At 44.5% G+C, this 14,189-nt stretch overlaps 1 protein-coding gene across 2 annotated transcripts; it reads left to right on the top strand.

Moving 5' to 3' along the window:
• Positions 1 to 654: 654 nt before the first annotated feature.
• LOC115202410 (UPF0687 protein C20orf27 homolog) lies at positions 655 to 12,762 on the top strand. 2 transcript variants are annotated; one of them, XM_029766538.1, is made up of 6 exons: positions 655 to 886; positions 5,045 to 5,132; positions 5,621 to 5,757; positions 6,087 to 6,240; positions 11,927 to 12,052; positions 12,535 to 12,762. In XM_029766538.1, exons 2-6 carry the CDS (start codon positions 5,114 to 5,116, stop codon positions 12,606 to 12,608), a joined length of 510 nt encoding a protein of 169 aa, XP_029622398.1. In that variant the 5' UTR covers positions 655 to 886; positions 5,045 to 5,113; the 3' UTR covers positions 12,609 to 12,762. The 2 variants fall into 2 exon arrangements, with proteins under 2 accessions (XP_029622398.1, XP_029622400.1); XM_029766540.1 differs by lacking the exon at positions 5,045 to 5,132 and having other exon boundaries at positions 656 to 886.
• Positions 12,763 to 14,189: the final 1,427 nt, after the last annotated feature.

The raw sequence follows: 14,189 nt of genomic DNA, 5'->3' as shown, positions 1-14,189 counted from the left end.
AGGCGGTTCTGAGGGCAAAAAGGGGCTGTGCAACTCAATATTAGGAAGGTGTTCTTAATGTTTGGTACACTCAGTGTATATACTGTATATAACTAACACCATCTAAAAAGAAGTCCCCTTGGTTGTGTTGGCCATCACTAATGCAGAATTACTGATCTTAAACAGAGAGCACAATGATCACTGACTTCTGTCCAGATTGTGTAAATGGACATCAAACATACATCTATAATTACAATTGAACCTACCATATTGGATAGCCTGGGGTGAATGAGACTGAAAACTTTTTGGAAAACTATATTAGTGACAGAATATATTTGAATCATGTTGTAATAGGAGTTCAATTGGAGGCTAATCTAATAAATCATTGCATGATTTTTTCTAAAATAACCCTGACCTTGAGATGTCCATCACATTTCTTCTTGAACTTTCTAGTATTTTATAGGCTATTATATTATATTAAATTATATTCTGTTAGAGCCTATTAAATTAGCATATTCAATAAGGCTACAAATAAAATATTTATCCAATTGATAGCCTGCATTTCATTAAATCTGAAAGCAGGTATAGGGTTTATACCACATCTATCTAATAGGCAGAATAATTACAGTGTAAACGTGATGTTTACATGAGGGGCGTTGAAAAACTTCCCTCCCCGCGATGCCTGCATCCGCCAATGACTGCAGCTATAGATCACCGAGAAAGCGACGCGCCATGCATGGCTGTTGTAGACTGCGTCGGTCCGGAGGAGGAGAGCTGGAGAGGAGACTGAGCAGCGCCCAGAGATAAGAGATCAGACAAACACAGCAAGCAGCATGCCGTTTGGGATGGTAACGCGTTCCGCTGTCAGATACAATCATCAGTAAGCACTGAACAAATCTCCAAAGTGGTAAGTGTTTTCATAAACGCTGTCTTGCACCTGGGGGGAATCCAGTTCGGAGGTTCATATCGTATTGACATCTAACTGGGCGTAGGCTAGGCTATCTGCCCATCTGCCCGTCCGTCTGTCTGTCTGTCTGTCTGTCTGTCTGTCTGTCTCGGGTTGAATATATTTGATTTGATTTATGCCACAATGACAATATAACGAATATGTTGTTGTTGGCTAAATATATTCGTTGCAGTTTTGCCCATCCGTTGAAACGACAGCAAATGCAACTCAGTGCCTATGTTCCAGTTTTGATGCGCACTCCATCCAATGGGCATGCAGTGTGTGTGATCGTCTTTCATGGACCTTGTAACATTAGAATTAAAACACACATTAAATAGGCTATATATTCAATAAACAACCCAAGCAGCCTAAGGAACACTTCATATTTGCAAGTATTTTGTAATTAGGCTAAAAAAGGGTCAAAAATGTCCCGGACGGCGCACGTATCGATGTCCCTCCCTGTTGATGCGGTGGTGGCGGCTCGGGGCTGGGTCGTTCCCAGTGCCGCATTTGCATGTAGAACCGCGACAGTGTCAAATAAGGTAGAAGAAGCCTACCAACCGCGATGCCTTTGCACCGTGCGTCCAGGTCCCTTTGATAACTGCAGTGGTGTAAAGTAACAAAGTAAAAAATACTTTGAAGTAGACTACTACTTAATTATTTTTGAGGGGATATCTGTACTTTACTTGAAGCCTACTACAGTGCATTCTGAAAGTTTTCAGACCCCTTGACTTTTTCCACAATTTGTTAGGTTACAGCCTTATTTTAAAATTGTTATTTTTCCTCATCAATCTACACATAATACTCCATAATGACAAAGAAAAAACTGTTTTGCAAAAAAAATTAACCATCACATTTACGTAAGTATTCAGACCCTTTACTCCGTACTTTGTTGAAGTACCTTTGGCAGTGATTACAGCCTTGAGTCTTCTTGGGTATGATGCTACAAGCTTGGCACACCTGTATTTGGGGAGTTTCTCCCATTCTTCTCTGGTGATCCTCTCAAGCTCTGTCAGGTTGGATGGGGAGTGTCGCTGCACAGCTATTTTCAGGTCTCTCCAGAGATGTTCGATCGGGTTCAAATCCGGGCTCTGGCTGGGCCACTCAAGGACATTCAGAGACTTGTCCAGAAGCCACTCCTGCGTTGTCTTGGCTGTGTGCTTAGGGCCGTTGTCCTGTTGGAGGTCTGGGGTCTGGAGCAGGTTTTCATCAAGGATCTCTCTGTACTTTGCACAGTTCATCTTTCCCTCGATCATGACATCCCCACAGCATGATGCTGCCACCACTATGCTTCACTGTAGGAATGGTATTGGCCAGGGGATGAGCTGTGCCTAGTTTCTTCCAGACGTGACTTTTGGCATTCAGGCCAAAGAGTTCAATATTGGTTTCAACAGACCAGAGAATCTTGTTTCTCATGGTCTGAGAGTTCTTTAGATGCCTTTTGGAAAACTCCAAGTGGGCTGTCATGTGCCTTTTACTGAGGATTGGCTTCTGTCTGGCCACTCTACTATACATGCCTGATTGGTGGAGTGCTGCAGAGATGGTTGTCCTTCTGGAAGGTTCTCCCATCTCCAAAGTGGATCTCTGGAGCTTTGTCATAGTGACCATCGGGTTCTTGGTCACCTCCCTGACCAAGGCCCTTCTCCCTTGATTGCTCAGTTTGGCTTGGCGGCCAGCTCCAGGAAGAGTCTGGGTGGTTCCAAACTTCTTCCATTTATGATGGAGGCAACTCTTTTCTTGGGGACCATCAATGCTGCAGAATTTTTATGGTACCTTTCCCCAGATCTGTGCCTTGACACAATCCTGTCTCGGAGCTCTACAGACAATTGCTTCAACCTCATGGCTTGGTTTTTGCTCTGATGTGCACTGTCAACTGTGGGACCTTAAATAGACAGGTGTGTGCCTTTCTAAATCATGTCCAATCATTTGAATTTACCACAGGTGGACTCCAATCAAGTTGTAGAAACATCTTAAGGATGATCAATGAAAACAGGATGCACCTGAGCTCAATTTCGAGTCTCATAGCAAAGGGTCTGAATACTTATATAAATAAGGTTTTTATCCTTAATAATTTTAATACATTTGCAAACATTTCTAAAAACCTGTTTTTACTTTGTCATTATCGGGTATTGTGTGTAGATTGTGTGTAAAAAATATATATATATATATAAAATATTGAATAATGCTGTAACGTAACAAAATTTATGAAAAAGTGAAGGGGTCTGAATACTTTCCGAATGCACTGTACTTTTTACTAGGCCTTATTTTCCCTGACACCAACAGTAGGCTAGGCTACTCGATAACATTCAAATGCTTAGAAGGACAGGGAAAAATGGTCCAATTCATACACTTATCAAGAGAACGTCCCTGGTCATCCATACTGCCTCTGATCTGGCGAACTCACTATACACAGGTGCTTTGTTTGTAAATGATGTCTGAGTGTTTGTAAATGGTCTGGTGGTCAGTGTTGGGGTGTGCCCCTGGCTATCTATAAATAAAAAGGAAATTGTGCCGTCTGGTTTGCTTAATATAAGGAATTTGGAAGGATTTATAGCTTCTACTTTTGATACTTAAAGCTACAATATGTAACTTTTTGGGTGACCCCAACAAAAATGCACATCGAAATGTGAGTGATAGATCTTTCGTTCTCATTGAAAGCAAGTCTAAGAAGTGGTGTATCTATTCTATGTGCTCCATTTCTATGCTTCCCATTCTTAAGTTTTGTTTTTGCATCTTTTACTTTCCATTTTCTACACAAGCTTCAACCAGATTAAAATAAAATATTTTTGGTTATGGCAAATATATTTCACAGCAGTTTTCATGGTACAATGATTCTCTACTTGCTTGTTTTGCCACATAAACTAAAATTAGGCAACCAATTTTAGCAACCAGGAAATGGTGGAGTGATTTCTGCATTGTGCATCTTTAAGTATATTTAAAACCAGATAGTTTTAGATTTTTACTCAAGTAGTATTTTACTGGGTGACTTTCTCTTCCACTTCAGTCATTTTCTATTAGGGTCTTTACTTTTACTCAAGGATCACTGGATAGCTGTCGATGATACGTTAAATCAGTTATAAATAGAGGGGAATGAGTTTGAATGAGGAATGGAATGAGCTTCTCTCTGTTCTGTGTTCTATTTTCTCCCCATTCTAGTTTAGGTTACATAACACTCACGGCTATTCCCCCTCCAGTGTTTCCGTATTAGGGAGGATTGTGTGAATTAGGCTAGGTACCCAACTCCCCATGGTAAAACTGTAAGAAATTACTCCTAGTTTCTTCCTCTAATCCCACCGGCTAAGCTTTGGGGGCTGAGTTAAGCTTCTTTAGTGAGCAGGTCAGTGAGTCGTTTAGCCGTGCCTTTGTCTGCAACACTGGACTGGACTCACAGCTGGGCGCTTCTAATGATATTGATAAAACCGCAGTAGGATTAAATTAAAGGTCAAAGGTCATTATGGACATGCATAACAGATGGCACCCTATTCCCCTATGGGACCTTGTTAAAAGAAATGCACTAGGGTGCCATTTGGAACTCGGTCTAGGGCTCTATCCAGCGGATTGATACGCTACAGTACCAGAGTACTTTTGGGTAGAAGTTGCCACCTGGCACAGGGCTAAAGAAAATAAATCACTTTACCATTATGACTTTGCCAGTGACACTTTCGTTTTTTAGACTTTTACGTTAAGATATCATAGAATTATTGCCAAACACCTTGAGACAAGCAACCTCATATGTGAGTGCTTTTCCTAATTTGATTCACAGGTCTAGGATCAGCCATCGCTTATACCCAAATCATGACCGTAATTAGAGGGGAAAGTGTTTAACTGACCTTAGATTAGTGTCTAGGCCTAGGGGCTACTCTGTCCGACTTCTAGTTCTAAGAGGGTGTTGAGTCTGAGGGAACTTTTTGGCAGAAAATGACAGAAGCCAGAAGAAACTGTTGTTGAGGAGCTGTCACCTTTACAAAGAAATTGTGACTTGGTTTCTCTTTCTCTCCCTTTCTCACCTCACTCTTCCACTCTCATTCCTCATCTCGCTCCCCCTTTCTCTCTCTCCATCTCTCTTGTTCTTCCTCTCGCTCTATCTCGTTACATTGTTCCTTGTCATGTTCTCTGAAGGAGGGTAATGATGACATCACAAATTCAGACTGATTCAGTGTGATCCATCATTCCTGGCCTGACGTTGACATGGCAACAGGCAGGAAGGGTGAGTCCTTGACTTCTATGTGTGTGTGTTTGTGTGTCTGTTTCTGTCTGTCTGTCTGTCTGTCTGTCTGTCTGTCTGTCTGTCTGTCTGTCTGTCTGTCTGTCTGTCTGTCTGTCTGTCTGTCTGTCTGTCTGTCCGTCTGCCCCTCTGTCTGTGTGAATGCAACTGATATCGCCCAAACTTTAATTAATTAATCTGCCAGCGATTGTCTCTAAGTGCATGGATTTTCAATTCCCTTCCCGCTGATTGTAAAGCCCTAATGCCATGTCAGACCTAAGTTAAACTGATGGACCAAAACACTAACTCTCTCCCTCGCTCTCTCCCTCGCTCTCTGTCTCTCTCTCTCTCATAAAAGCGCAATAAAAACTTGCAGTCGTATACAGCTGCTTTGCCATGCATGAATTATATGTGTGTGCGTGTGTACAGTATGTGCCTGTGTGTGTATTTCTGTCCCTGACTGAGTCACGCTCTTACTGCCTCTTCCCCAGGGTCGACCTCGAAGGGAGGAAACGTGCGTTTCCCTGACTACGAGGATGCCATGGGCTCCCCTGTTCACCGTGAGGACAAAGCCAAGGATTCGGCCATCCCTGCTCTCCCAGAGCCTGATGGGAACTTCCTGGTTAAGGTGGGCGGGGATTGGAATACAAATGCTCGAATTGCTTGTGCCAAGTTCAGTAGGCAAACATTGCTGAACATTTCAGATTGAAATGTTATAAATAGAGCAGACATGATTCCTCATTCTACAGGTGATAGAGCCATGTTTGTTCTTCATAACATATTTCTACAACGTTATGCCCTGCTGAATGCACCCCTGATGGGTACCTACATAAGAACTACTTAACGCATTTTATAAGAAGTGTGTGAGTATTTAATGAATGTTTATGTAATTTGTACTGTGTTCTCTCTCTCACTCACTCACTCTCTCACACTCTCTCCCACTCTCTCTCTGTCCAGGTAGGGTTCCTGAGGAGTCTGCATCGCTATGAGATAGTCTTCACCCTCCCAGAGGTGCCTGTGCTGGGGAAAGATGTGTGCTCCCTCCCTTCCTCCTCATCACCGACGCCCAGACCCCTCCTCAAAGTCAACCGTGTCACACCCACACCAGAGGGTACGTGGGAGACCAGGCCCGTATTCATTAGGGCATGCCAAAGAAAACGTTAAACCGTTTTGCAATGGAAAATGAAAATGAGTGTTTGTTATTGGAGTCCAGGTAGTCCCTTCCTGTTTCAGTCAGTTTTTATACTGTTCGAAGCCTATTGAATGCGACCCAGGATAGAAACTGAGATGATTGCTTCTGTGTTCCTTGTACAGGATCTAAATCGTCCAAATGGATATGAATTGAGTAAATGGATACTGGTAAAGGTGGGTGCAGTGTAGACCTGACAGTGGCAGAAAATCATTAACAAGGCATATCTAATCTCCCATGTCTCTGCCAACAAACATATTAGCACCATAACAAGACACTGTTTCTGTCATTACTGTAACCTACTATTACAGTAACCGGATTTCTGTCATTACTGTAACCTACTATTACAGTAACCGGTATGTTATCAAATCTGTGAAACTTGAACGTCTGTCTGGATCACTGGCGAAGGTCTCCCTCCTTCTACCTTTTCTCCCACTCCACTCTCCCCCTCCATCCTCTGTCCCCAATGAATACTTGTCTGGCGCAAAGGCAACAATTTCCCTACCTCGTCCCCTTTTATCACCTATTTTCCCTTCTTTGGATCCGCTCTCCATCCCCTGTTCCCCACCAATGCCATCCTACCCATGGAGGGTGAGGCTTTGATCGGAATTACCAGAGGAATATAACCACCACCAGACAGTTATTACCAAAGGAATATAACCACCACCAGACAGTCATTACCAGAGGAATATAACCACCACCAGACATTCATCACCAGAGGAATATAACCACCACCAGACAGTTATTACCAGAGGAATATAACCACCAACAGACAGTTATTACCAGAGGAATATAACCACCACCAGACAGTCATTACCAGAGGAATATAACCACCACCACCAGAATATAACCACCACCAGACAGTCATTACCAGAGGAATATAACCACCAATAGACAGTCATTACCAGAGGAATATAACCACCACCATACAGTTATTACCAGAGTAATATAACCACCACCAGACAGTCATTGCCAAAGGAATATAACCACCACCAGACATTCATTACCAGAGGAATATAACCACCACCAGACAGTCATTACCAGAGGAATATAACCACCACCAGACAGTCATTACCAGAGGAATATAACCACCAACAGACAGTCATTACCAAAGGAATAACCACCACTAGACAGTCATTACCAGAGGAATATAACCACCACCACCAGACAGTCATTACCAGAGGAATATAACCACCACCAGACAGTCATTACCAAAGGAATATAACCACCACCAGACAGTTATTACCAGAGGAATATAACCACCACCAGACAGTCATTACCAGAGGAACATAACCACCACCAGACATTCATTACCAGAGGAATATAACCACCACCAGACAGTTATTACCAGGAGAATATAACCACCACCAGACAGTCATTACCAAAGGAATATAACCACCACCAGACATTCATTACCAAAGGAATAACCACAACTAGACAGTCATTACCAGAGGAATATAACCACCAACAGACAGTTATTACCAGAGGAATATAACCACCACCAGACAGTCATTGCCAAAGGAATATAACCATCACCAGACAGTCATTACCAAAGGAATAACCACAACTAGACAGTCATTACCAGAGGAATATAACCACCAACAGACAGTTATTACCAGAGGAATATAACCACCACCAGACAGTCATTACCAAAGGGATATAACCACCACCAGACAGTTATTACCAGAGGAATATAACCACCACCAGACAGTCATTCCCAAAGGAATAACCACCACTAGACATTTATTACCAGAGGAATATAACCACCAACAGACAGTTATTACCAGAGGAATATAACCACCTCCAGACAGTCATTACCAGAGGAATATAACCACCAACAGACAATCATTACCAGAGGAATATAACCACCACCACCAGACAGTCATTACCAGAGGAATATAACCACCACCAGACAGTCATTACCAGAGGAATATAACCACCACCAGACAGTCATTACCAGAGGAATATAACCACCACCAGACAGTTATTACCAGAGGAATATAACCACCACCAGACAGTTATTACCAGAGGAATATAACCACCACCAGACAGTCATTACCAAAGGAATAACCACCACCAGACAGTTATTACCAGAGGAATATAACCACCACCAGACAGTCATTACCAGAGGAATATAACCACCACCAGACAGTTATTACCAGAGGAATATAACCACCACCAGACAGTCATTACCAAAGGAATATAACCATCACCAGACATTCATTACCAGAGCAATATAACCACCAACAGACAGTTATTACCAGAGGAATATAACCACCACCAGACAGTTATTACCAGAGGAATATAACCACCACCAGACAGTCATTACCAAAGGAATATAACCACAACCAGACATTCATTACCAGAGCAATATAACCACCAACAGACATTCATTACCAGAGGAATATAACCACCACCAGACAGTTATTACCAGAGGAATATAACCACCACCAGACAGTCATTACCAAAGGAATATAACCACCACCAGACATTCATTACCAGAGCAATATAACCACCAACAGACATTCATTACCAGAGGAATATAACCACCACCAGACAGTCATTACCAGAGGAATATAACCACCACCAGACAGTCATTACCAGAGTAATAACCACCACCAGACAGTCATTACCAGAGGAATATAACCACCAACAGACAGTCATTACCAGAGGAATATAACCACCAACAGACAGTCATTACCAGAGGAATATAACCACCACCAGACAGTTATTACCAGGATAATATAACCACCACCAGACATTAATTACCAGAGGAATATAACCACCAACAGACAGTCATTACCAGAGGAATATAACCACCAACACCAGACTGTTATTACCAGAGGAATATAACCTCCACCACCAGACTGTTATTACCAGAGGAATATAACCACTATCAGACAGTCATTACCAGAGGAATATAACCACTATCAGACAGTCATTACCAGAGGGGAACAAAGACCAAAGAGATCAATCCATCAGCTCCCATTTCAGCCCTGAATCGATTCAGAGAGAGGAGACCAGAAGAAGAGATTATTTTGCATTGCCCCCACCCCGCCTCTTTTACACCGCTGCTATTCTCTGTTGTTATCATCTATGTATAGTCACTTTAATAACTCTACCTACATGTACATATTACCTCAATTACCTTGACTAACCGGTGCTCCCGCACATTGACTCTGTACCGGTACCCGCCTGTATATAGTCTCACTATTGTTATTTTACTGCTGCTCTTTAATTACTTGTTACTTTTATTTCTTATTCCAACTGCATTGTTATTTATGGGCTCGTAAGTAAGCATTTCACTGTAAGGTCTACACCTGTTGTATTCGACGCATGTGACCAATAAAATTTGATTTGATTCCCTGGCTTCGTCGCAAATGTTCCCCTGCACCCTATTCCTTATACAGTGCACTGCTTTCGACCAGGGCCCATACGGCGGACCCATAGACCTCTGGTCAAAGGTAGAACACAATGTAGGGAATAGGGCGCCATTTGAATTTTAGGGGGAAAGAATCTGAGCTCCCCTCTGGGCTTTCAGAGTGGCTTCCTGTAAGAAAACCCTTGGTTGTGTCCCAGATAGCAGCCTATTCTATTAACTTGAAACATTGAATGTTCCCTATAGGCCCTGATCAAATTAGTGTACTGTCTAGGGAATATGGTGGCATTTCGGACACAGATTTTATGGTATGTGGGCAAGCTATGGCCAATTACATTGAAGTAAATACTGGCTATAAATACTCAATAGACTACTGTCTCTCAGTCTAACGTTACTTCTGTCTGTCTGACACCTTTTTGTCTCTGTCTTCATGTCACTCTTTCCCCGACCATTCCTGTCCTTTTATTATTGACTGTCTCCATCTTTCTCTACTTTTTTGTCTTTCTTTCTTTCTCTCCCTTTCTTTTTCTACCTCTCTGTCTGTCTCTCTCCCTCTCTCCATCCATTCCCTGTCTCTCTCTCTCTCTCCATCCATTCCCTGTCTCTCTCTCTCTCTCCATCCATTCCCTGTCTCTCTCTCTCTCCATCCATTCCCTGTCTCTCTCTCTCTCCATCCATTCCCTGTCTCTCTCCCTCTCTCCATCCATTCCCTGTCTCTCTCCCTCTCCATCCATTCCCTGTCTCTCTCCCTCTCTCCATCCATTCCCTGTCTCCCTCCCTCCCTCCCTCTCTCCATCCATTCCCTGTCTCTATCCCTCTCTCCATCCATTCCCTGTCTCTATCCCTCTCTCCATTCATTCCCTGTCTCTCTCCCTCTCTCCATCCATTCCCTGTCTCTCTCCCTCTCTCCATCCATTCCCTGTCTCCCTCCCTCTCTCCATCCATTACCTATTTCTCTCCCTCTCTCCATCCATTCCCTGTCTCTCTCCCTCTCCATCCATTCCCTGTCTCCCTCCCTCCCTCTCTCCATCCATTCCCTGTCTCTATCCCTCTCTCCATCCATTCCCTGTCTCCCTCTCTCCATCCATTCCCTGTCTCTCTCTCTCTCCATCCATTCCCTGTCTCCCTCCCTCCTTCTCTCCATCCATTCCCTGTCTCCCTCCCTCTCTCCATCCATTCCCTATCTCTCTCTCTCTCTCCATCCATTCCCTGTCTCTCTCCCTCTCTCCATCCATTCCCTATCTCTCTCTCTCTCTCCATCCATTCCCTGTCTCCCTCCCTCTCTCCATCCATTCCCTGTCTCTCTCCCTCTCTCCATCCATTCCCTGTCTCTCTCCCTCTCTCCATCCATTCCCTGTCTCTCTCCCTCTCTCCATCCATTCCCTGTCTCTCTCCCTCTCTCCATCCATTCCCTGTCTCCCTCCCTCTCTCCATCCATTCCCTGTCTCTCTCCCTCTCTCCATCCATTCCCTGTCTCTCTCTCTCTCCATCCATTCCCTGTCTCCCTCCCTCCTTCTCTCCATCCATTCCCTGTCTCCCTCCCTCTCTCCATCCATTCCCTATCTCTCTCTCTCTCCATCCATTCCCTGTCTCCCTCCCTCTCTCCATCCATTCCCTGTCTCCCTCCCTCTCTCCATCCATTCCCTGTCTCTCTCCCTCTCTCCATCCATTCCCTGTCTCTCTCCCTCTCTCCATCCATTCCCTGTCTCTCTCTCTCTCTCCATCCATTCCCTGTCTCTCTCCCTCTCTCCATCCATTCCCTATCTCTCTCTCTCTCTCCATCTATTCCCTGTCTCCCTCCCTCTCTCCATCCATTCCCTGTCTCTCTCCATCCATTCCCTGTCTCTCTCCCTCTCTCCATCCATTCCCTGTCTCTCTCCCTCTCTCCATCCATTCCCTGTCTCTCTCCCTCTCTCCATCCATTCCCTGTCTCTCTCCCTCTCTCCATCCATTCCCTGTCTCCCTCCCTCTCTCCATCCATTCCCTGTCTCTCTCTCTCTCCATCCATTCCCTGTCTCCCTCCCTCCTTCTCTCCATCCATTCCCTATCTCTCTCTCTCTCTCCATCCATTCCCTGTCTCTCTCCCTCTCTCCATCCATTCCCTGTCTCTCTCCCTCTCTCCATCCATTCCCTGTCTCTCTCCCTCTCTCCATCCATTCCTTGTCTCTCTTGGTCCATCTGCCATCTCCTGCTATCCCGCTCCCTCCCTTCCTCCCTCCCTCTCTCAAGGTGGGGTGAAGGTGACGTGTGAGTACACCACCCACCAGGAGGGGGTGCTGCAGGAGGAGCTGACGCTGGTCAGCCGAGGGAAGAGGGACCAACGTCTGCAGGTCAGACTACAGGCCCGGGTCATGGGTGAGTTACTCCTGTGTGCCTGGTCATGTATGGACATAGTCATACACACAGAAACACACACAGTGACACACATGCTGATCATCTGGGCAGTAACACTGTGTTAATAGAGAAATATCTGCAGTTAGTTACCACTTACTTATGGTATATACAGTAAGGCATACTGCTGAGTTAAATGCTATTATGCAACAGATGTGCTATGGCCTGTCAGTGTTAAAGGGTGGACAGCACCCTCTGGTGGACTAAGAGCTCTCTGCAACTTCCTCTACATCACACACTCAATATGATCCTTTTCTCAGCAAAATAACAGTGACTCTTCTGCTCTCTTTCTCAATCTCCCTCCCTCCCTCCCTCTTTCTCTCCCTATCTCTTCCCCACCAACCCAATCTACCCCGCCCTCTCCCTCCTTCCCTCTCTCTTTTCCCTCACTCTCCCTTTCTCTCACACCCCTCCCCACTCTCTCCCTCCCCCGTCTCTCTCTGTAGATCGTCATCATGGTACTCCCATGCTGCTGGAGGGGGTGCGCTGTCTTGGGGCGGAGAAAGAAAAAAGGAAATGAGCTGTCTGTCCCTTTATATCTTCCCCCTCCTGTAGAGACCAGCCATCGTCCGTCCCTTTATATCTTCCCCCTCCTGTAGAGACCAGCCATCGTCCGTCCCTTTATATCTTCCTCCTCCTGTAGAGACCAGCCATCGTCCGTCCCTTTATATCTTCCCCCTCCTATAGAGACCAGCCATCGTATGTCCCTTTATATCTTCCCCACCCCCTCCTGTAGAGACCAGCCATCGTCCGTCCCTTTATATCTTCCCCCTCCTGTAGAGACCAGCCATCGTCCGTCCCTTTATATCTTCCCACCCCCTCCTGTAGAAACCAGCTGTCGTAGTGGAGCAAAACCAGCACTTACCTGCACTTAGCCGCACACATGCATGCACCCGTAGTGGCACACACAAACACCTGAGGAAGCTGATGGGAGGTGCTATAGGGACGGCTTATTGTAAAGACTGGAATGGAGCATGTGGAACGGTATCAAACATATAGAAACCACGTTTGACTCCATTCCATGAATTCCATTCCAGCCATTACAATGAGCCCATCCTCCTATAGCTCCTCACACCAGCCTCTCTGACACACACACACACAAATAAACACTCACAGATTTTTTGGTGATTAGCCCTGTAATGAAGACCAAGGTGTCCATGATTACTTAAAGTTCCACAAATCTAAAATGACAAATTCCTCAGTGAGGGAGACAATGTGTTTCTAACATACACTGTAGGTCCATTATATAACCAGGCACTGCAGCTCTTCGCTTCTCGTCCCTTCTGTCGTTCTGCAACAAGAGCCAAGCGTCAACCTGCCTTAAACGATAAGAAATATGATTTAACATTATAATTTTGCACGTCAATATAACCTGTCATTGCGTTGTGATTTACACTGAGTGGACACAACAGTAAGAGCACCTTCCTAATATTGAGTTGCACCCCCCATTCACCCTCTGAATGGCACACATACACAATCCATGTCTCAATCCTCTCAAGGCTTAAAAATCCTTCTTTAGCCTGTCTACTCCCCTTCATCTACACCGATTTGAAGTGGATTTAACAGGTGACATCAATAAGGGATCATAGATTTCACTTGGATTCACCTGGTCAGTCTGTTATGGAAAGAGCAAGTGTTCCTAATGTGTTGTCCACTCATTGTACAGTATGTGTTCTGTTTGAGCGCCATCTTTCACCAACTATGTAAGAGTATGCCTTTTAGTCTATGTGTCCTGCAAAACTGTCTCTGTTCTGTACTAGATTCTCCTATATCTCTATCAGTAAATAAAATATCATGTCAACTGTTAACCTGTAAATGTACACTATTGTTTTCCAGTGTCCTACAGTTCATTGTGTCCTACAGGATCCATATTATTTTCTTTGACTCATGATCGGGTATTATATATACATTGTGGTTGTTGAAGACTACCGGTGGTGTTCAAGTATAGACGACAGCCACAAAGATAATGTAATGGAGATGGCATCGGAGAGGGCAGAAACACTGGCATTGAGCCAGCACAAAACTGGTCCACTGGCTCAATTCCCAGAATCTTTGCCTTCATAAAAAAACAAGACAGTCGAGCCGAGAGTTGAAGATGGGT

Source organism: Salmo trutta, chromosome 11 (assembly GCF_901001165.1).
Source record: "Salmo trutta chromosome 11, fSalTru1.1, whole genome shotgun sequence".
NCBI classification, from domain to species: Eukaryota; Metazoa; Chordata; class Actinopteri; order Salmoniformes; family Salmonidae; genus Salmo; species Salmo trutta.
The sequence above is the reverse complement of the archived record's forward strand: the minus strand, read 5'-3'. Positions and strand labels throughout refer to the sequence as shown.